Source organism: Salmo salar, chromosome 15, assembly GCF_965601325.2.
Source record: "Salmo salar chromosome 15, fSalSal1, whole genome shotgun sequence".
NCBI lineage: Eukaryota > Metazoa > Chordata > Actinopteri > Salmoniformes > Salmonidae > Salmo > Salmo salar.
In genome coordinates this window covers 83,305,090-83,324,653 of record NC_138305.1, presented here as the reverse complement: position 1 = coordinate 83,324,653, position 19,564 = coordinate 83,305,090, and the positions used below count along the sequence as shown (strand labels likewise).

At 42.6% G+C, this 19,564-nt stretch overlaps 1 protein-coding gene across 1 annotated transcript in view; it reads right to left on the bottom strand.

Moving 5' to 3' along the window:
* Positions 1-19,564, bottom strand: part of pex14 (peroxisomal biogenesis factor 14) — a 115,452-nt gene that overhangs the window by 24,315 nt on the left and 71,573 nt on the right. Inside the window, exons 4-6 of the mRNA XM_014145823.3 lie at positions 17,521-17,646; positions 12,767-12,852; positions 6,056-6,158 (exon numbers count right to left, since the gene is read on the bottom strand). Coding sequence (XP_014001298.1) covers positions 6,056-6,158; positions 12,767-12,852; positions 17,521-17,646 — 315 coding nt within the window. The remainder of the gene's footprint in view (positions 1-6,055; positions 6,159-12,766; positions 12,853-17,520; positions 17,647-19,564) is intronic.

Genomic DNA, 19,564 nt, shown 5'->3' with positions numbered 1-19,564 from the left:
TCGCCTTTCACAGTGGGTTGCATTCTGGGGATCAATAATGTCCAAATTGCACCTACAGTGCATTCGGAAAGTAGTTAGACTGCTTAAATTTTTCCACATTTTGTTACGTTACAGCCTTATTCTAAAACGGATTAAATTGTTTTTTCCCCCTCATCATTCTATAGACAATCCCCAATAATGACAAAGCAAAAACTGACTTTTATAATTTTTTTGCACATTTATAAAATTAAAAAACAGAAATATCACATTTACATAAGTATTCAGACCCTTTACTCAGTACTTTGTTGAAGCACCTTTGACAGCAATTAAAGTCTTCAGTCTTCAGGGGTATGACGCTACAAGCTTGGCACACCTGTATTTGGGGAGTTTCTCCCATTCTTCTCTGCAGATCCTCTCAAGCTCTGTCAGGTTTGATGGGGGCATCGCTGAACAGCTATTTTCAGGTCTCTCCAGAGATGTTCGATCGGGTTCAAGTCCGAGCTCTGGCTGGGTCACAAGGACATTCAGAGACTTGTCCCAAAGCTACCCTTGCGTTATCCTGGCTGTGTGCTTAGGGCCGTTGTCTTGTTGGAAAGTGAACCGTCGCCCCCCAGTCTGAGGTCCTGAGCACTCTGGAGCAGGTTTTCATCAAGGATCTCTCTGAATTTTGCTCCATTCATCTTTCCATCGATCCTGACTAGTCTCCCAGTGCCTGCCGCTGAAAAATATCTCCACAACATGATGCTGCCACCACCATGCTTCACCATAGGGATGGTGCCAGGTTTCCTCCAGACGTGAAGCTTGGCATTCAGGCCAAAGAGTTTAATCTTGGTTTCATCAGACCAGAGAATCTTGTTTCTCATGGTCTGAGAGTCCTTTTGGTGCCTTTTCGCAAACTACAAGCGGGCTGTCATGTGCCTTTTACTGAGGAGTGGCTTCCATCTGGCCACTCTACCATAAAGACCCGATTGGTGGAGTGCTGCACAGATTTGATTTATCTAACCTTTATTTAACTAGGCAGTTAAAAGTTAAAAACAAATTCCTATTTACAATGACGTCCTACCCCGGCCAAACCCGGACGACGCTGGGCCAATTGTGCACCGCCCTATGGGACTCCCAACACGATGTGATTCAGCCTGGATTTCAGCCTGAACTCGCGCGGTTAGTGAATTTGGAGTGCTGGACTAAACGCGAACAAAATGTAGGTATTTGGACATAAAGATGAACTTTATCGAACAAAACAAACATTTATTGTGGAACTGGGATACCTGGGAGTGCATTCTGATGAAGATCATCAAAGGTAAGTGAATATTTATAATGTTATTTCTGACTTCTGTTGACTCCAAAATGGCGGGTATCTGTATGGCTTGTTTTGATGTCTGAGCGCTGTACTCAGATTATTGCAAAGTTTGCGTTCGCCGTAAAGCTTTATTGAAATCTGACACAGCGGTTGCATTGAGAAGTTTATCTATAATTCTGTGCATTACACTTGTATCTTTTATCAAAGTTTATGATGAGTATTTCTGTAAATTGATGTGCTCATTCACCGGGAGTTTTGGAGGCAAAACATTTCTGAACATTACACGCCAATGTAAAATGGGGTTTTTGGATATAAATATGAACTTTATTGAGCAAAACATACATGTATTGTGTAACATGAAGTCCTATGAGTGCCATCTGATGAAGATCATCAAAGGTTAGTGATTAATTTTAGCTGTATTTCTGGTTTTTGTGACGCCTCTCCTTGCTTGGAAAATGGCTGTGTGGTTTTTCTTGTCTAGGTGCTGTCCTAACATAATCGAATGCTATGCTTTCGCCGTAAAGCCTTTTTGAAATTGGACAATGTGGTTGGATTAACGAGAAGATTATCTTTAAAATAGTGTATAATACTTGTATGTGTGAGAAATTTGAATTATGAGATTTTTGTTGTTTTGAATTTGGCGCTCTGCTATTTCTCTGGCTGTTGGCGAGGTGGGAACGCTACCGTCCCATATGTCCTAGAGAGGTTAAATGACGGTTGTCCTTCTGGAAGGTTCTCCCATCTCCACAGAGGAAATCTGGAGCTCTGTCAGAGGGACCATCGGTTTCTTGATCACTTCCCTGACCAAGGCCATTCTCCCCCGATTGCTCAGCTTGCCTGGGCGGTGGTTCCAAACTTCCTCCATTCGGCTATTTCAGCCACAACGGTTGCTGACAGGCACTCAGCCATGCAATCTCCATAGGAACATTGGCAGAAGAATGGACTTACTGAAGAGCACAATGACATTCAACATGGCAATGTCATAGGATGCCACCTTTCCAACAAGTCAGTTTGTCACATTTCTGCCCTGCTAGAGCTGCCCTGGTCAACTGTAAGTGCTGTTATTGTGAAAAGGAAATGTCTACGAGCAACAACGGCTCAGCCGTGAAGTGGTAGGCCACACAAGCTCACAGAACAGGACCGCCGAGTGCTGAAGCGCGTAGCACATACAAAGTCTGTCCTCGGGTGCAACACTCACTACCAAGGTTCCAAACTGCCACTGGAAGCAACGTCAGCACAAGAACTGTTCACCGGGAGCTTCATGAAACGGGTTTCCATGGCCGAGGAGCTGCTAGCACACAAGCCTAAGATCACCATGCGCAATGCCAAGCATTGGCTGGAGTGGTGTAAAGCCTACCGCCATTGGACTCAGAAGCAGTGGACATGCGTTCTCTGGAGTGATGAATCACGATTCACCATCTGGCAGTCTGACGGACAAATCTGGGTTTGGCGGATGCCAGGAGAACGCTACCTGCCCCAATCTGGGGCTGTTTTTCATGGTTCAGGTTAGGCCCCTTAGTTCCAGTGAAGGGAAATCTTAACGCTACAGCATACAACGACATTCTAGACGATTATGCGCTTCCAACTTTGTGGCAACAGTTTGGTGAAGGCCCTTTCCTGTTTCAGCATCGCAATGCCCTGAGCACAAAGCGAAGTCCATACGGAAATGGTGTGTCAAGATCGGTGTGGAAGAACTTGACTGGCATGAACCAAGCCCTGACCTCAACCCCATCGAACACCTTTGGGATGAATTGGAATGCCAACTGCGAGCTAAGCCTAATCGCCCAACATCAGTGCCCGACCTCACTAATGCTCGTGGCTGAATGGAAACAAGTCCCCGCAGCAATGTTTCAACATCTAGTGGAAATCCTTCCCAGAAGAGTGGTGGCTGTTACAGCAGCAAAGGGTGGACCAACTCCATATTAATGCCCGTGATTATGTAATGATATGTTCGGCGAGCAGTTGTCCACATACTTTTGGTCATGTAGTGTACATGTGATATTTGAGGCCCTCTCTCACTAAGTGAGGTACACAAATCCCAGCTAGCACATAACATTCTGAGAACCATATGTTTCTTAGAGCTTGGTGAGAGTGTGGTTGTCCTATGGTTATTTTGTGCAGGATACCCAGCAAGCACATCATTTGTGAGAACCATATATTTCATCGGTGGGAATTTCAGTACTTCAGCATAACCTTTCAACAGCTTTCCCCATGGTTCTATTTAAAGGCATGTTTTCAGAAAGTTAAGAAACTACGTTTTTCTTTGGTAATTTCAGTACTTTTCTGCAGGTTTCTCAGAACATTAACAAAACTTTCCATAAACTAATTGGCCAAACCTGATCTTAACGAATGCTTGTTTGCTTTGAAATGTGGTCTGTTTCAATAAACAAAAATTAACAGCTTTGCATGTGTACAAAAAATGTACATTGCATGCTAGCTCCATCCTGGTGGCACAGTGGACTAATTCCATGTATAAAGAAAATAATATCATAGGTTTGAATGTCACTGACGCTATGCCACAATATAAAATAAAATGTGTCTGCATGATTAATGCCTAAGAAAATGAATTTCCATGTGTCCTCTCTGCTAACAGTGTTACTAAAAGTCTTATTGAAACATGTTCTCAGAACGTTATTTAAATACCTTCAACTAACCTATAATTTCCGTTCTCAGAACCTCCCTGCAACCTAAAAATTAAGGTTCCCAGAGCAGGAGAAATGTTCACTTTTGTTCTCAGAACGTATAAAAAAAACATTCATATTTACCAGTCAGCAAACTTAAGGCTTCGTTCCCAGAACCAATGGGAAACTAAAAACTTGCGTTACAACAACTTCCAAGGAACCAAATGTGGTAGCTGGGATTATATTATGATTTCAGTTTGTGAGTGTGTGATATGGGTGTTAGATACAGTACATGTTTATTTCGACATTATAAAGAATAATCTAGAGGTGAAAGGAACGCACACCTATTTAGGCGAGGTGCTGGCTAGCGGAGTGGAATACTTAAAAAAAATAAAGGAGAGCCGCACACTCTAGGAGCTCAGATGCAAAGTTTCGACAGACATTATAAAGAAAACATTTAATAAACAATGCAGAACTGGGTTAAAATACATGTATATTTGAGTATCTGGTATTTAAAATACTTTTCTGTGTATTTGAGAATTTTCAAGTACTTTTAAATGCATGGGAGTGTATTTGAGTCAGTGTTTTTGATTATTTTCATATACTTTCCAAGTGTATTTTCAAATACATTAAAAGTCAGATAAAATATAAATCGCAATACTTTATTTGAATGTATTTGGAAGTAATTGAGATATTTTAAATATTATTTGAACCCAGCTTTGAAACAATGGCAACACTGCCATGTTGATCTGAGCCTTGCTGTTGGAAAACTACATTAGTGTCTGACTTTTTGGCTGTAGCAGATGCACACACCCCGACTTCACTCCTGGACTTCTGTCTAGATTCGGATACTTTAAACTTACCAATAAAATGCGGCCAACATCTACGGTGATGCTTGTGGCAACGTCATCGCGCTGAGTCTACCTTTAAATGATAAAGTCAATCTCAATGTGACCAGCCAGAGTCAGAAGCTTGAGAACCCCATTTGACCCCCCCCCCAAAAAAACATTACATAATTCATTATGTTTTTTATTGTAGTTAGTTTTGGAGTCAAAGTTAATAGTTTCAGTATAGTTTTAGTTTTTCAAGCAGGTTTGTTAATTATTTGATTTCAGTTTACTTTTTTTTAGATGAATATGCAAGTAAAATAGTTGCACTGTAGAGCCCTGGTAAAGGGTTAATTGAATTGTCAACAAACATGAACCCTACTTGAAATAAACCCACCCTTGAAATCTTGTTGTTGATTTGTGGTTGAACATGTACGTGACAACTTGCATTTTTTTCAACCCAAAAATCCATTGATGTTCAATGTCAGTATGTTGAAAATAAATGCCATGAGGTTGATTGGTTGGTTCAACATACTTATGCCCTGTGTGGGTATAGCTTCTACTATGCTTTTGATTCATCAGTACCTCCTCTTCTCATGATTCAACCGAATACCTCTTACGGGACTATTTCACTAAGTGTGATCAACTCTTCTGTCTCAAACCAAGAGATCCATCTCGCTCAAATTAAAATAGACGGGGAAAAAACAGCCCAGAGTTGAACAACGCTGCGCTAATAAGACAAAAGTTGCTCTCTGAGGTGTCCCTCGTTCACGCTTCTTCCCACCATGTTTAATTACACTGACGCCGAGCGAGGGATGCATCCCTTTCTTTCCTCCCCCCAACGTTCTCTCACTCTCAGTTTCTGACAGCCAGGTTGAGATTCCTCACCTGTCCAACATGGGAGACGCACCTGTCACTGCACACTTAATCACTAGGCCCTGCGCTGAGACCAGCCGCCAAGCATTACACTTCCCAGTGCAAAATTAAAATGAACTTTCTCACCACCGAGAGAGAGAGAGAGAGACAGAGGGCGAGACAGCGGTATATAGAGAGAAAGAGGGTGGGTGGGAAGGAGGGAAGAAGGGTGGTAGGGAGTGACAAAAAAAAGTTGTAATTTCCCAACCCCTCATTAATATTCTGAGGTTAAGAGCTTTTCAGCGAAACGTAATTAATTGAGGCCGAGCCTGACAGTAAACAAGCAATTTCAAATTAAAGCAAAATGACAGCAGAGTCGTTTGTTAAAAACACGCGGCGGCGATTTTGGCGACAGATAAATGACGGAAAATGTTAAGGAGGGAGGGAGAAGTGATGAAGATATTAATCTTCACCTGTCTGTGTCAGCGTGCCACTCATCTCGGCGATGTTGCTCTCGATTCTCTGCAGATGCTTCTTGTCCTCTTTGCTCCCCATAATGAGGGGAAGGATGTATTTCTGCAATTAAAAACATGACATGCTATTACACTTCTTGCCAGGAAGGGAGAGAAAGGGTGTGTTCTAAATGGAACCCTATTCCCTATGAAGCGCACTACTTTTGACCAGGGCCCGGGGGGGTTCTAGACAAAAGTAGTGCACCATATAGGGAGCCATTCGTTACACAGATTGAGAGGCATGTTAAGCAGTTTCAACTCTGAATGGACAAAGTCAACGTCTTATGTTATCACAGTGTGGCCTAAACTGTCTAAAGGTCAATGTTGTAGATTCTAGGGCACCTGAAAAAAGGAACCAATAAACAAATTAACTGCAGACTGCTTAAGGAAATTCAACTATTGGTGTGGAAAAGGATACTGAGGGGAAAGGAGATAACATCTGACAAAGTGACAGAAAATGCAAAACCTACAGTATACACAGAATATGAATTTCTCACCACTGTTTTAATATCGAAAGACACAATTGAATTGAGCGATAGCATATGTACAGTACCAGTCAAAAGTTTGGATACACCTACTCGTTCCAGGGTTTGTCTTTATTTGTACAATTTTCTATATTGTAGAATGATAGTGAAGACATCAAAACTACGAAATAACACATATGGAATCACGTAGTAACCAAAAAAAGTGTTAAACAAAAAGTGTGCAAAGCTGTCATTAAGGCAAAGGGTGGCTACTTTGAAGAATCTCAAATATAAAATATATTTAGATTTTTTTAAACAATTATTTGGTTACTTTATGATTCCATATGTGTTATTTCATAGTTTTGATGTCTTCACTATTATTCTACAATGTAGAAAATAGTAAAAATAAAGAAAAACCCTTGAATGAGTAGGTGTGTCCAAACGTTTGACTGGTACTGTGTTTCATTGCTAGTTTAGACAAATCTTTGTGATCCAATGTGAATGTGGTGGCCAGATGAGACATGAGAAGGCTGACTATGTCGATGACAATCATAGGTTGGCTTCATTATTAGACTACACAACTTTATAAAATGTTTCGCAACAGACAATGAAAAGCATTAAACAAGTCTAGCTAGTCCCTCCCTGTTTCAGTCTGTTTTATTTCATTTGGTGAATGAACACGACCCTAGAAACATGTGTGTAGTTGAACTCTGCACATGTTAATGGGCCTCTAGACCAGGGATACTCAAATACACTGAACAAAAAGATATGCGCAACATGCAAAGTGTTGGTCCCGTCTCATGAGCCGAAATAAAAGATCCCAGAACATTTCCATACGCACAAAAAGCTTATTTCTCTCGTTTTGTTCACAAATTTGTTTACATCCCTGTTAAGTCAGCATTTCTTCTTGACAAAATCCTCCATCCACCTGACAGGTGTGACATATCAAGAAGCTGATTAAACAGCATAGTCATTACACAGGTGCAATAAAAAGGATGCTCTAAAATGTGCAGTTTTGTAAGATAGCACAATGCCACAGATATCCACAGATATCTCAAGTTTAGAGGGAGCGTGTAATTGGCATGCTAACTGCAGAAATGTCCGCCAGAGAATTTCATGTTCATTTCTCTACCATAAGCCGCATCCAACGTCGTTTTAGAGAATTTGGTAGTATGTCCAACCGGCCTCACAACAGCACGTGTAACCACGCCAGCCCAGGACCTCCACATGCGGCTTCTTCACCTGCGGGATCGTCTGAGACCAGCCACCCGGACAGCTGATGAAACTGTGGGTTTGCACAACTGAAGAACTTCTGTACAAACTGTCTCAGGGAAGCTCATCTGCGTGCTTCGTCGTCCTCACCACGGTCTTGACCTGACTGCAGTTTGGCGTCGTAACCGACTTCTTTGGGCAAATACTCACCTTCGATGGCCACTGGCACACTGGAGAAGTATGCTCTTAACGGCTGATGTCAATGTTGTGAACAGAATGCCCCATGGTAGCGTTATGGTATGGGCAGGCATAAGCTACAGAAAAAGAACACCATTACATTTTGTCCATGGCAATTTGAATGCACAGAGATACCGTGACGAGATTCTGAGGCTCATTGTTGTGCCATTCATCCGCAGCCATCACCTCATGTTTCAGCATGATAATGCACAGCCCCATGTTGCAAGGATCTGTACACAATTCCTGGAAGCAAAAAACATCCTTGTTCTTTCATAGCCTCCATAACCAGACATTTCACCCATTGAGCACGTTTGAGATGCTCTGGATCAATGTGTACGACAGCGTGTTCCAGTTCCTGCTAATATCCAGCAACTTCACACAGCCATTGAAGAGGAGTGTGACAACATTCCACAGGCCACAATCAACAGCCTGATCAACTCTATGCGAAGGAGATGTGTCGCGCTGCATGAGGCAAATGGTGGTCACACCAGATAAGACTTTTTTTTATCCATCCCCATACTTATTTTTTTTTTTAAAGGTATCTGTGACTAGATTAGGGCCTAATTTACCTATTTTAATAGACAGATTTTCCTTATATGAACTGAAATTTGGGGCGGCAGGTAGCCTAGTGGTTAGAGGGTTGAACTAGTAACCAAACGTTGCCTACTTAAATAAAGGTCAAATTAAAAATTGTAGCATGTTGGGTGTATATTTTTGTTCAGTGTAGATTAGCAAGAGGGCCACATTTACAAAATCACAAGAGGTCGGGGGCCAATTATAAAAAAATATATATAGTGAGCTCCAAAAGTATTGGGACAGTGACAAATGTTTTGTTGTTTTGGCTCTGGATTTGAAATGATACAAAATGCAGACTGTCAGCTTTAATTTGAGGGCATTTTCATCTATATTGAGTGAACTGTTTTTGTATATAAACCCCCGCCAATTAAGGGGACCAAAAGCATTAGGGGAAAAAAATCACTTATATGTGCACTAAAGTAGTCAAAAGAGTAGTATTTGGTCCCATATTCCTAGCATACAATGATTACATCAAGCTTGTGACTCTACAAACTTGTTGGATGCATTTGCTGTTTGTTTTGGTAGTGTTTCAGATAATTCTGTGTCCAATAGAAATGAATGGTAAATAATGTAGTGTGTCATTTTGGAGTCACTTTTACTGTAAATAGGAATATAATATGTTTCTAAATACTTCTACATTAATGTGGATGCTACCATGATTACGGATAGTCCAGAATGAATCGTAAATAATGGTGAGTGACAAAGTCACAGACGCACAAATATCACACCCCCAAGACATGCTAACCTCTCACCATTACAATAACAGGGGAGGTTAGCATTTTATATCATACCCCCAAGACATACTAACCTCTCACCATTACAATAACAGGGGAGTTTGGCATGTTATATCATACCTCCAAGACATGCTAACCTCTCACCATTACAATAACAAGGGAGGTTAGCATTTTTTGGGGGTATGATATTTGTGCGTCTAACTTTCTCTGCACTTTAACCTCATAGTCATGGTATCATTTCAAATCCAAAGTGCTTGAGTACAGAGCCAAAACAACACATAATGTGTCACTGTCCCATTACTTTTGGAGCCCACTGTAGGTTTATAGATTTTTCCAAGTTTGACCAACATTCACATACATTTTTTTAAACCTTCACAAAGTTCATGTTTAGGTAAGTCCCACAGATTACATTTCAGTAAATCCTTTCTCTTTGGAACGGAGCGAGCGGCCGTCAGGATCAGGTTTTCCCTGCAACACCTGAGGCTGGGTGACGCCAGTCCTAGTAATAAACACTTTTAAGTAGAAAAATATTTAATTAGTGTCAACAGCGAGTAATTAATAAGTAGGCTACTGGGAAGGCTGTGTTTACATGGCGCCTTTATAGCATAAATAAAGTATGGGCAGACGGAGCATATGGTGTGGCTAGCGCTCCGCTCCTGTGACATGACAGCAGGACGCAGCTCCGTTAGGGAATCCCAACTCCCATGCTACGAGCTGGTCGGTCTCTCGCTTGATAGAGAGTAGGAGAGACAGGTACAGGTAGGGTGTGAGAGGGTGCGAGACAGAAAGAGAGAGAGAAAGAAAGGTAGTGAGAGAAATGTAAAAAAGTAGAGCGAGTGAGCAGGACAGCGGGTAGGGAAAGGTAGGGTGTGAGGGAGATTTTATTTTTTAACCGAAGAGCCCATACTGTATTATAATCCTGGGCCTCTCACTAGATAGAGAGCAGGAGGGACAGGTAGGGTGAGAGACCAACAGACAGAGATGGCCAGAGGACAGGTAGGGTGAGAGACAGAGAGGGCCAGAAGACAGGTAGGATGAGAGAGGCAGACAGAGGACAGGTAGAGTGAGAGACAGAGGCAGACAGAGGACGGGTAGAGTGAGAGACAGAGAGGGCCAGAAGACAGGTAGGATGAGAGAGGCAGACAGAGGACAGGTAGAGTGAGAGACAAAGACTGCCAGAGGACAGGTAGGGTGAGAGACAAAGACTGCCAGAGGACAGGTAGGGTGAGAGACAAAGACTGCCATAGGACAGGTAGGGTGAGAGACAAAGACTGCCATAGGACAGGTAGGGTGAGAGACAAAGACTGCCATAGGACAGGTAGGGTGAGAGACAAAGACTGCCAGAGGACAGGTAGGGTGAGAGACAACGACTGCCAGAGGACAGGTAGGGTGAGAGACAACGACTGCCAGAGGACAGGTAGGGTGAGAGACAACGACTGCCAGAGGACAGGTAGGGTGAGAGACAAAGACTGCCAGAGGACAGGTAGGGTGAGAGACAACGACTGCCAGAGGACAGGTAGGGTGAGAGACAACGACTGCCAGAGGACAGGTAGGGTGAGAGACAAAGACTGCCAGAGGACAGGTAGGGTGAGAGACAACGACTGCCAGAGGACAGGTAGGGTGAGAGACAGACGGCCAGAACACGGGTAGTAGGGTGAGACACAGAACTAGACAGAAGGAGAGTTAACAAGACACCAAACTATTTTATAAAACTGTAGATTATAATTTCATGTAGTGCTACAAGTGGTGACGCGCTATATGGATGCTACTGGACAAAGCTCAATGTAGAATAGTGATCATTACATCGCAATGGAACATATTGTAGCTTAAGGGAACCTGAGCGTAAAGTAGTCACTTGAACGAATGTAGCAGAATATAGGATAAACTAGTCTTCAGATAGCATTACTGTACTTGTTAATTTCACCTCTATAATTAGAGAATATATTGAAATAGAATGAAAACCCAGTACTCTATTAAGGAAGGTTATTTTCAGATTTCCTTTGGTTCAGAGTAGTAGATTTATTATGGGATATAGATCATGTACTGCTGAGGCTGGCTCCACAGACAATTCCATGGATGTGTCCCAAATAGCACTACATTTGACCAGAGCTGTATGGGCCCTGGTCATAAGTAGTGCACTACATGGAAAATAGGGTGCCATTTGGAATGGAACCCATATACACAAACTCCTGCCATGGCACCCGCCATCCACAAGAAACAAGTCTCAGGCCCTACACCCCCAGAGTCATGACATCATGGGAGTGTTGTGATCCAGCAGCTACACACAGACACTTGCACACACACACACACACACACACACGATGGCTGGTCATACTGGATATAACGGCTACTGCTAAACTCTCATCCACCTATAAAAGAGAGTAATGGCTTCCACATGCCACTCACAGCAATACGAACAGCTACAGAGGGATTCATGTCAGTGAGGAACAAGGAGCCTCCCAGGCCCATGTTCAGGGGCTCTGGAGCGTGATAAAAAACCAAGGGCGATTATTTTTGGAGGGCGTAATATCAAAAGAGGGGTCGTGTGCTGTGCTGGCAACTTTCTTTTTTTTGCAATAAGGAAAAAAGGATTGAGAGAGAGAGAGAGAGAGACAGAAATAAATATAATTAAAAAGAGGGGTTCAAATGAGATCATGTGATTGGGCAAGCCAGACATGAGCTTTTAACAACCAGGCAAGACTGATGTACAGAGCGTTTGGCATTAGAATCTAACAAAGTTACAATTGACTGATGTACCAACAAACCCCACTAATATAAATGTAATATTGGGGCAAACTGCGTTGACAGAACTCACTGGACTGTGTAAAATAAATGGTTGGACGAAATAGATCCTCTAGATCAGAGTCTTGAGATCCGGAATACTGCTAGTTCTTTTCTCCCTGGTAATTATTTGATGAAATGATTGATTAATATCACTGATTGGCCAAAGAAACCAGCGGAGCTGCAGACCTTGAGGCCCGGTCTAGATTATGGAATATGATATCAGCCACCATTCAACCTTAAATCCTTTGATTTCAACAGGAATGTCAATAAATGCTTACTCAAGGAATACGTTGGCAGAATACAATCAAGGGCTGAATGACCACCCAATTAGGAGATAACAGAACAGGTGCTTAAAGTAGGCATGTTTAAAGGTACAGTCTGGGATCTGGGAATCTTTTCAACGGCCATCTCAATTCTTGATATTTACCCATTGATTTCTGAAGATCATAATCTAAAATAAAAGAACACAACAAAACGTAGCCAAACATTGTATATCTTCAAAAGATGGTTTAACTATACCTTTGATCTCATGGATTGTCAATCCTTGCATCCATAGCTCCATCTAAGAACTTGAGAATGGTTACATTTCTCCAGCCCCAATTCTCAACTGTTTACCAAAACAAGTGGCAGGGCGTATGCCCCCCCCCCCCCCCCCCCCCCCGTACCTTGTAGAGGTGATGGAAGCCAAAGGCCATGCCCATCATGATGACAGTGAGGGCACCGTAGTCTCTCCATCTGTAGCCACGGGGACCTGAGGAGAGACAAAAACACAACATCAAATCACTGAGTAACGCTTACACCCTGTCATGGTGAGAAGACCATGTGGTTGTACTGAGGTAAAGAACTCATGGTAGTAACGGTTATACCCTGTCATGGTGAGAAGACCATGTGGTTGTACTGAGGTAAAGAACTCATGGTAGTAACGGTTACACCCTGTCATGGTGAGAAGACCATGTGGTTGTACTGAGGTAAAGAACTCATGGTAGGTTGAATTTAGTATTTTAATAGTTGAAATCAAACCCGAGAAGATCTTGAAAACAGGAATGGAAATCTGCAATGTTTCCAATCAGAAATGGAATAAAACATTGCAATTAAATAAATTCTGCAAACAAACCAACCAAAAAACATTGAACTAGCTAAAAGTAATCTCTCAAGCCAACACAATGCCATACAAAACACTTATGTTACATGTGTATGGGTTGAGAAATCAAATCACAGAGAAAAAAAACCCATCTTAGATTGTGCTTCTATAAACATCTAGGAGAGGAAGAACCTGTAAGGGTTAAAAGGTGAGTGTGTCTGTGGGACTGGAACTAGACAGTGTGTGTCTCTGGAGGACAGAGTGAAAGTGTGGAATTGTTTCATTGTTTGAGCTGTCATCTGGGTGGCCCTGCTGTTTCGCTGAGTGGAATTTCCCACATCACAGCAACATTCAACTGAAAATGTCCCTAAACTACAACCAGTAGAGCGTTGTTTCCCCTAGATGTTTTCCTAGGTGGGAAACACAAATCTTAACATGAAGGGGATGAGGACAACTAGGCTAGTTCAACAAGTTTAGTGTGTGTGTGTGTGTGTGTGTGTGTGTGTGTGTGTGTGTGTGTGTGTGTGTGTGTGTGTGTGTGTGTGTGTGAGGTGAGCGAGCGTGCTGGGGGAGTCGTGTACCTGTATCTATAGTACATCAAGATGAACCATTGACCTAACATTCAATTCCAAATTCTATAGCAAGACTATTACCCCCTAGGACATGACTGTAAATACCATCTTTCACTTAGGTGTATCACCAGGGCCTGTGTTATGGGCAGGCCTTAGGGGACCTGGCTCGCCGTACCGTACACCTCCTTGCCCATCCAAATAAAATATTGAAATATTGATCATTTATTTGACCAAGACGCGCCGACAGAAAGACATATCAATCTCAGTTAAAGCATCCGAGCGAACAAAACAGCGCCCCTCTGTCTCAGTATGTGTAGACCATGTATCTGATGCTGTCTGGACCAATAGAGTATGGCATGTAATACTATTACTGTCCAGACAGCATAAGATACATGGGCTACATAAAGAGGGGCGCTGTTTCACTCGTTCGGATGCTTTCTCCGGTGATATAGGTTCAGCAGAGAGGAAGAGGCGAAGCGAGAGGACTCACTCTCGCCAAAATCTGTCCACTATAAGCCCAATGCGTTTCTATAGGAATAATATGGAGACCTAAGCTCGTCGCCTGCATTCCCGCCTTTGGGACAAAGACTCCTGAGCCTATTTGGAATGTGTTTACACAGCGGGAAACGCAGAAGTATTTTCTTTTTTTCTATGATCAGCTTGTCAAAAAATTTGACTGTAGCCCAATTGTCCATTCCATATTGTCCATTTTACTTTGACCTGTCCTGTTTTTAGGATAGTCTGTTGTTTGTTAACATGTAATCACATTTTTTTATTTGATTGGGTGCCATTTAGGTTAGGTATTTGATCAGAGAAACTTGTATGGATATAAAAGGTTTGTCTCATTACATTGTCTCTCCAGCCTGTAGGCTACAGAAAAGGACACATGCTCTTTCTACCATATGCTATATCTGCTACATGATTTACGTTTGATTATTTTTTTGATGGAACATTGGTGGAGTGCACAGCGATGCATCTCTCCAACAGCACCATGGAGAGGCACGCTGGGAATGGACAAGATAAATATTTAGCGTCCCTGCCACTTGTTGAAATGTTCATTGTTTTTGTGCAGAATTATGTGAGGTTTTATAATGTTGCTGGAGGTGCATCTTGGTCAATTTAGCTCAGAAAATGCTGCTCTCATCAATCTGCCGCCATGGGAGGCCGCCAAATCCTCCCTAAAGAGTGGGCCGGCCCTGCACCCATTTAAAAAATGCGTGCACACACAGGAGGTCCCGTGAAAAAATGGTCCCGCCTATGGAAATTAAATTCCCGTCCAACTGATTGGTCCTGGCGCCGGGTCTGTGTATTACACATGAAATTATCAGAGCATCCAGTTTTCCTGTCATTCTACAAGGGATTTGATTGATCTTATTGCTTTGCCACTTCTGTAATGTGCATGTCAAAAAACCCACTGCTGGTCTACTGTACATCGTCAAGGTGAAAAGGACGGTCCTCTCCTTGGTCAAGGGCACACGTCAACACAAATGCAGTGACGGCAACCGGCAACCTTTCCCATCAAAAATTCAAAATCACTCTCCCATTGTCCATATGGTATACCACATACATTTGAGTCATCATCAACATTATGGCTCCCGTGGATTGTCGCGTCTCGCTATAGCGTGCCGCTCGTCGGAGAGGCAGGCGGAAGAGTCCTTGAGGTGGATGGTTGACCCTGGCTACCCAGTAAACCTCTGCATCAACTGGGGGGTCTCGCCACTCACCAGTCTCTCTTCCACCTCTTAGGTCCCCCCATTACCTCTCTCTCCTCCTCATACTCTTCTCCCACCATCTCCATCTCTCCTTTTTTATTTGGTCACTTAAGCCATGGATGGAGCTCGAGTCTCCATCCCCCGTTTTTCCAATCTCCTCTCAAATTTATTGGGTTCAGAGGAGGCCTTCCTGTCCTTCCGCCGGTTGGAAATAGAGATCAGAGGATCCATTACTCCGACAGAGATGGATGCAGGCCCCTGTGTGGCGTCCCCATAACAAGGATATCAAAGAGAGGTAGCCCCCTCTTTTAGGCATGACCCCCGTACAAGACTCCCCGGCACTCACCTCATTATGCAGCTTCCCTTATAGCCATTTTGATATAAAAAAACACTACGGAATGGTCCGAGCCAGAGCCCCTAACTACATGGCCATCCCATCAACATCACTTCCATTACAAAACATGAGATGCCGGGGGAGTCAAGGACAGTGCAGTAATAAATGAGGGTGGAATACATTGGGAATCATTGTCATACGGGTTAAGCATTATGCGGACTTCATTCTGCATTGGTAAATCAGTGGACAGCACTCATAACCCATGCAGTAATAAAGATATAGGTTGTACCAGGGCCTTGCTTGGGGTGAAACCCCCTGGTATGAAACATCGTTGGGAGAGATTTCACGTGATGGAGGGGCGACGATATTGGTGAAATAATTACTACGCGAGGGAAATGTGTTGCTTCTGCTACTGATAAGCACACTTCTGATTGGATTGAGGGTAAAAAGGTAAGAGTGCATGTTGACACAATGAATATTACATGTTGTGGAAAACCGCCTTTTACACCCACATTCACTAACTTCCATCCACACTCCACTTTTACTGTAGCATCATGTCATGCAAATGGAATTCTGTTTCAAAGGCAGTTCATGGTATGTAAAGTGCCTCTTTTTTCAAATATTTCAGAACATTGAATACTGTGAGTTATTGAGTACAGAGTAGTAGTCAGTAGAGATTGTGTATATATACATTTGATGTCAGAAGTTCACATACACTTTAGCCTAAATACATTTAAACTCAGGTTTTTCACAATTCCTTACATTTAATCCTAGTAAAAAGTCCCTGTCTTAGGTCAGTTAGGATCACCACTTTATTTTAAGAATGTGAAATGTCAGAATAATAGTAGAGAGAATGATTTATTTCAGCTTTTATTTCTTTCATCACATTCCCAGTGGGTCAGAAGTTTACATACACTCAATTAGTATTTGGTAGCATTGCCTTTAAATTGTTTAACTTGGGTCAAACATTTTGGGTAGTCTTCCACAAGCTTCCCTCAAATATTTGGGTGAATTTTTGCCCATTCCTCCTGACAGAGCTGGTGTAACTGAGTCAGGTTTGTAGGCCTCCTTGCTCGCACACGCTTTTTCAGATCTGCCCACACATTTTCTATAGGATTGAGGGCAGGACTTTGTGATGGCCACTCCAATACCTTGACTAAGCCATTTTGCCACAACTTTGGAAGTTTGCTTGGGGTCATTGTCCATTTGGAAGACCCATTTACGACCAAGCATTAACTTCCTGACTGATGTCTTGAGATGTTGCTTCAATATATCCACATAATTTTCCTGCCTCATGATGCCATCTATTTTGTGCCTCATGATGCCATCTATTTTGTGAAGTGCACCAGTCCCTCCTGCAGCAAAGCACCCCCACATCATGATGCTGCCACCCCCGTGCTTCAAGGTTGGGATGTTGTTCTTCGGCTTGCTAGCCTCCCCCTTTTTCCTCCAAACATAACGATGGTCATTATGGCCAATCTGTTATAGTTTTGTTTCATCAGACCAGAGGACATTTCTCCAAAAAAGTATGATCTTTGTCCCCATGTGCAGTTGCAAACCGTAGTCTGGATTTTTTATGGCGGTTTTGGAGCAGTGGCTTCTTCCTTGCTGAGTGGCCTTTCAGGTTATGTCGATATAGGACCTATGTGTGTGTGTGTGTGTGTGTGTGTGTGTGTGTGTGTGTGTGTGTGTGTGTGTATGGAGGGGATGGTGTACTCACTGTAGGGTATAGGTGCCAGCTGGGGGTCAAGGAGAGGGTACTGGGGTCCCACAGGGGTAAGGGCCAGGGGCTCGTCAGTACTGCCCGAGCGCTGGATGGCAAGCTCAATCTCCTTATCAGTCAAACCTGGAACAGAACGCACATTTACCACACAGGGTTTCATCAAAATGAAAGAAAAGTTATCTTGCAAATTCAGCAGGCTATGGTGTGAAATAGGCTATTAGAAGCGCTGTCTTTCTTTTATTACATATCGTTAATGCCGTCTTTGGTGTGCTTATCAATGCACAAGCACCTTTTTCCCCCACTCCTATCAATAAAATAAATATATGATGTCATACAAAAGTTTTACTGTGCGTGAAGCTTCAAATGCATCCGGTCATTACTAAATGTGTAATGTGATAGGTATTTTAATATTACAATTTTTTAACACAAAAAACATTTGATTACTAAAATATTTTGGTCTTCCTCAAATGAAAGGAATGATGACACAATCTTTGCAAGAGGAAGGGAATCTGATTGCATTGGTCCTCAACTCACGGCTCAGACACTTCATTCAGGATGAATGTAGTTAGCCCTGAGTTAGCCAACGCTTCATTGCCAGAGTAATGTACCTGGCCAAAAGGAGAGCAACATTCATGTGACTGGTTGAACTCAGAGTTGACCAAAGTTACCTCGCTCAGTAGCCCTTTACACTCACAGCCCCGGTCAGTCCGCATAGGGGTTGAAAATGGAAGATTTGGTCACAGATAAGCGCATAAATAGAACATGTTTCATGACCTGAAATAAAAGTTCCCAGAAAGGTTCTATATGCACAAAAAGCAGATTTCTCTCAGATTTTGTGCACAAATGTGTTTACATTACTGTTAGTGAGCATTTCTCCTTTGCCAAGATAATCCATACATCTGACTGGTGTGATTAAACAGCATGATTATTACACAGGTGCACCTTGTGATGGGGACAATAAAAGGCCACTCTAAAATGTGCAGTTTAGTCACACAACACAATGCTACAGATGTCTCAAGTTTTGAGGGAGCGTGCAATTGGCATGCTGACTGCAGGAATATTCAGCAGAGCTGTTGTCAGAGAATTGAATGTTCATTTCTCTACTATAAGCCGCCTCTCCAATGTCGTTTTAGAGAATTTGGCAGTAAGTTCAACCGGCCTCACAACCGCAGACCATGTGTATTTTTTATTTCATTTATTTAACTGTGTGGCGTTGTGTGGGCTAGCGGTTTGCTGATGTCAACTTTGTGAACAGAGTGCCCCATGGTGGCGGTGGGGTTATGGTATGGGCAGGCTTAAGCTACGGACAACGAACACAAATGCATTTTATTGCTGGCAATTGGAATGCACAGAAATACTGTGACAAGATCCTGAGGCCCATTGTCGGGCCATTCATTGTCGGGCCATTCATCCACCGCCATCACCTCATATTTCAGCAGGGTAATGCACTACCCCATGTCGCAAGGATCTGTACACAATTCCTGGAAGCTGAAAATGTCTCAGTTCTTCCATGGCCTGCATACTCACCAGACATGTCACCCATTGAGCATGTTTGGGATGCACTGGATCGAAGTGTACAACAGCTTGTTCCAGTTCCTGACAAATTTACCACGGAACCCGCACTTGAATGCACTCATGACTCCCATTCTAGGCACACCAAAATTACAAATAGTTTTTTCTGAAGTGCCTTGTGAAAGCCTAACACTGTAAGATCACATTTTATGACTTAGCTAGTCATGTTGGCAATAGAATAAGCTTTCAAATGATGCCCAACTAACCCAGATTGCAATTTATAATGGAGTGTATTTGGATTGCGTAAACAACAGTTATTGTGTGATGGTGGGGAGGCAGGGCTATGTTCCAAACAAAAAACGACAAGTGTGCATGCTTCAGTTCCTCAACGCCACAGCTAGGAGAGCAAAAATAATTTAAGACTTTCTTTGAGTCATAAAAGTGCATTGAATTACTTAGGAACTGATCATTTCCCCATAATCTCCAAAGTGTTCTCTTTCAATTGCTACCATGGTTATGCATATCCTTT